The 3211-nt window shown below is 56.0% G+C and overlaps 1 protein-coding gene across 1 annotated transcript; it reads right to left on the bottom strand.

The window, feature by feature from the left end:
- Nucleotides 1-211: 211 nt before the first annotated feature.
- On the bottom strand, nt 212-2214 carry LOC119339032. The gene is made up of 3 exons (XM_037611216.1): nt 1397-2214; nt 1005-1321; nt 212-928 (listed from the first exon to the last, which is right to left on the bottom strand). Exons 1-3 carry the CDS (start codon nt 2133-2135, stop codon nt 476-478), a joined length of 1509 nt encoding a protein of 502 aa, XP_037467113.1. The 5' UTR covers nt 2136-2214; the 3' UTR covers nt 212-475.
- Nucleotides 2215-3211: the final 997 nt, after the last annotated feature.

The following is a 3211-nucleotide window of genomic DNA, read 5'->3' as shown; positions in this document are numbered from 1 at the left end:
CGGCTCAGCAACCTCTCGTAGCCCCTCGCGGAACGAGATTTCGCCGGCTCGCAGCCCCTTTGTCTCCGCTCCTCGCAGCAACTCCTCCAACGAGAGACGGGAGGAAAAGGCACTACTAGCCAAACTCCTCTGAAATATGTTGATTGGAGGGGGATTGATGATTCAAAGGGATTTGAGGGGATTGGGTGGAAGAGAGGGATTCATCCAATCCTCTGAAATCCCCTTCCCCTCTGGGGCTGGAAATCCCTCTATATCAAACGAGGCCTAAGGGTTTCTTTAGGGTAGGAAATCACATATGCTGCAATGTACTACTCCATATCACAAGGAACTGCAGCTATAAAAAGTTACTCGAAAAAAAAGTTACTCCTAAAAAAGTCAACAGAGCGCATAGAATCGATCGATCAACCGAAAATTTGTTTGTGATCTCCAGCGATGTTGCCGACGAGCCATGCATCTAGCGAGATCCCTCGACGAGCTACTCAAGCGATGTTGCCGGAGCGTGACGGCTTCGCCAGCGCTCGTACCCCTCCAGCGCGTGCTCCGCGCGCCGCAGCACGTCCTCCTCCGACGCCATAAGCCGCTGCGCCGCCTCCGCCTCCGCCGCGGCGAGCTCGGCCTTTGCCTTCTCCGCCTCCGCCTCCGCGGCCCGCTTCAACGCGGCGAGCTCGGCCCTCTTCTTCACCGCCTCTGCCCGAGCCGCGGCGAGCTCGGCCTGCGCCTCCCCAGCACGCTTCGCCACGGCGAGCCAGCCTTTCGCCTTCTCGAGCTCCGGCCTCGCCGCCTTTGCTTGCTTCCCTTCTGCCGCCTCGAGCTCGGCCTTTGCCTCCTCCAGCTGCTCCCGCAGCGCCGCGGCCTCGCGCTCGCTGGCCGCCAGCTTCTCCTCCAGCTCGAGCGCGAACCGGAAGGAGAAGGACGCGTAGTTGGCGGCCTGAACACAAAGAACGCGATCGATCAGAGTCCGCGCCTACCGATGGAACAATTTGCCATTGAATTTGCTGGCATACCTGCAGAATCGCAGCGTAGCTCGACTTGACGACTTCGGAAGGCTCGTTCGCCGCGAGTGCGCGCCCCAGCGGCGTCGTGACGGCGCGGCCCTGCAGGAGTTCCCGTGCAGCCTCCCAGTCCGTGCCGTCTCCGTCGTGCCTGCTGAGCAAGTGTTGTGGCTTCCCCGGCGGTGGCGTGCTCAGCGCTGAAAGAGGCGGAACCTCCTCCTCGCCGTTGGCTTCCTCCCGAGTCCTCTTCTTTGCCGACGCCGACGCTCGCGCGGCCGCCATCTTCTCGAGCTTCGTCTTCATCCTGTCATGGACAGAGGGATACATGCCTGTACACAAGAGCAACATCAGCGCTCAATGAAACAGGGGAATCAGAGGGATTTCGGTGTTGAGACTTGACATACCTTTGGAACTGGAAGTAGGCGGCGGCGGCGATGCGGCGACAAGGTTGCTGCTGCGGAGATCAACGGGCGCGCCACCGTAAGCACGCAGCAATTTGGCCGCCCATTCATTTTCCTCACCGGTTAGCACCGGCATCATGAGTGAGCTATTGGGCTCGCCCCACTCCACGGCGCAAGGCCACGGCTCCGGCGACCAGAGGAAGAAGAAGTCGTGTTTCCAGTCCATTAAAGAAATGGAATACGGATGCGGCATCCCGGTGAAGCGCAAGCCGGAGTTGTCCCTAGATCGGAGAAAACACCAGCCTTTTTTGTGCTCGTGGGGGACGACGGACAGCCGGAAGAAACGCCGGAACACCGCGAGCGACGGCGGCACGCCGGTCGAGCGGCAGAGCGCGTGGAAGCCCGTCATGATGCGCCACCCGTTGGGCGTGAGCTGGGCCGGCGCGATGCCGAAGTGCGCGAGCGCCTCGAGGAAGAAACCGTGCAGCGGGACGCGCATCCCGGCCTCCAGCGCGCGCGCGTACACGCAGATGGCCCCCGGCGGCGGCGTGGAGTTCGCGCAAAGGTCTCCGGCGGGGCGCGCGGTGTACTGATCCTTGGGTACCCCGTACTCCTCGCAGAGCGCGTCGACCTCGTCCTGGGTGCGCAGGAACGAGGCGAAGCCCTTGGGGTCCGTGGACCTGGACGCCGCGGCAGCGGTGGCGACGCCGTGGCCCGGGTTGGCGGAGGGAGAGGAAGGCATGGTGCGCGCCGGTGCTCCTGCCGGCCGGCTGGCGTGGTGACGCTTGTCGTCCCGGAGCGCGCCTCCTGCTCGCTGTCCTGTCCTGCGAGGCTGCAACTGCAGCGGGTAGATGAACTTGCGGACAAAAGTGCACACGCTATTGGTACTAGTACCATTTTTCGTTTTCTTTTTCTCTTATCGTTTATGTACATCACCCATGTGCAGAGTAAATTACACAAATCGTCAACTATTTGTTTCAATTTTGCACAAAACACCTGCTCTATAGATTTGTTGCACAAAACAACACATGCGGTTGTAATTCGTTGAAGCTAACTCTAACCCAGTGTTTAGATATGTTGATGTGACTTTCACGAGTGAGTCCTGCTTGTATGTACACTGTGACAAAGAAACCAGCCAGCAGGTCAAACCGAGGACATCTGATTGCAGTGTCAACTGGCCCGTTCATATTTTTGACTCAAAATCCAAATATTTCAAAAAAACCTAAAAAAATCCAGTACCTGACATCCAGTACTATTTTAAAACAGCTAATTTGGATCAATGGTTGGTAAATATTGGAAGGTTTTGTTGTTTCTTTCAGATTTGATTCAAAATTAAATATTCTAAAAAACTAGTAAACCATAAATGTATCCAAAACTGATCTGAAAAGCTCAACTCATTTGAAAGAAATTTGGGAGATATTGTTAATTTTAGTTAGCTCATTCTTTTTTATTCAAAATCAAACTTTTTAGGAAAATGTGAAACCATTCCAGTAAATCGTACATGTACTCAATACTAACCTTGGGATTCTTTTGGCTCAATTGAACCAAAGTTTTAGGACATATTAAAAAAATAGCTGGCCAGCTGATCTTGTCGTTTTTCTTTGTCATGCGTCCACTTACAAATGGGACCCATCCGTCACGAGCATCGAGGTGTCATCTGTGCGCGGCCGTATCGGCGGTGAAGTGCGTGTCGGGCCAGAGCCGATCTTGTAGGGCACGCGCACCTCACTGCAGAGGGTGAGTGCGAGTCATGAGTCGCGTGAGCAGGAGGGTGAGCGTGAGTCGTGAAACCTAGCATTCGACCCAGTCGCCTACTCC

The sequence above is a fragment of the Triticum dicoccoides genome, chromosome 7B (genome assembly GCF_002162155.2).
Source record: "Triticum dicoccoides isolate Atlit2015 ecotype Zavitan chromosome 7B, WEW_v2.0, whole genome shotgun sequence".
Taxonomy (NCBI): domain Eukaryota; kingdom Viridiplantae; phylum Streptophyta; class Magnoliopsida; order Poales; family Poaceae; genus Triticum; species Triticum dicoccoides.
The sequence above is the reverse complement of the archived record's forward strand: the minus strand, read 5'-3'. Positions and strand labels throughout refer to the sequence as shown.

Bases quoted from the DNA above. Each gene is read 5' to 3' on its own strand.
- LOC119339032 (XM_037611216.1), bottom strand. From the start codon at position 2,135: ATGCCTTCCTCTCCCTCCGCCAACCCGGGCCACGGCGTCGCCACCGCT. The intron at 1,322-1,396 runs GTATGTCAAGTC...TCTTGTGTACAG, and splicing joins GCCTACTTCCAGTTCCAAAG to GCATGTATCCCTCTGTCCAT. The intron at 929-1,004 runs GTATGCCAGCAA...CTTTGTGTTCAG, and splicing joins GCTACGCTGCGATTCTGCAG to GCCGCCAACTACGCGTCCTT.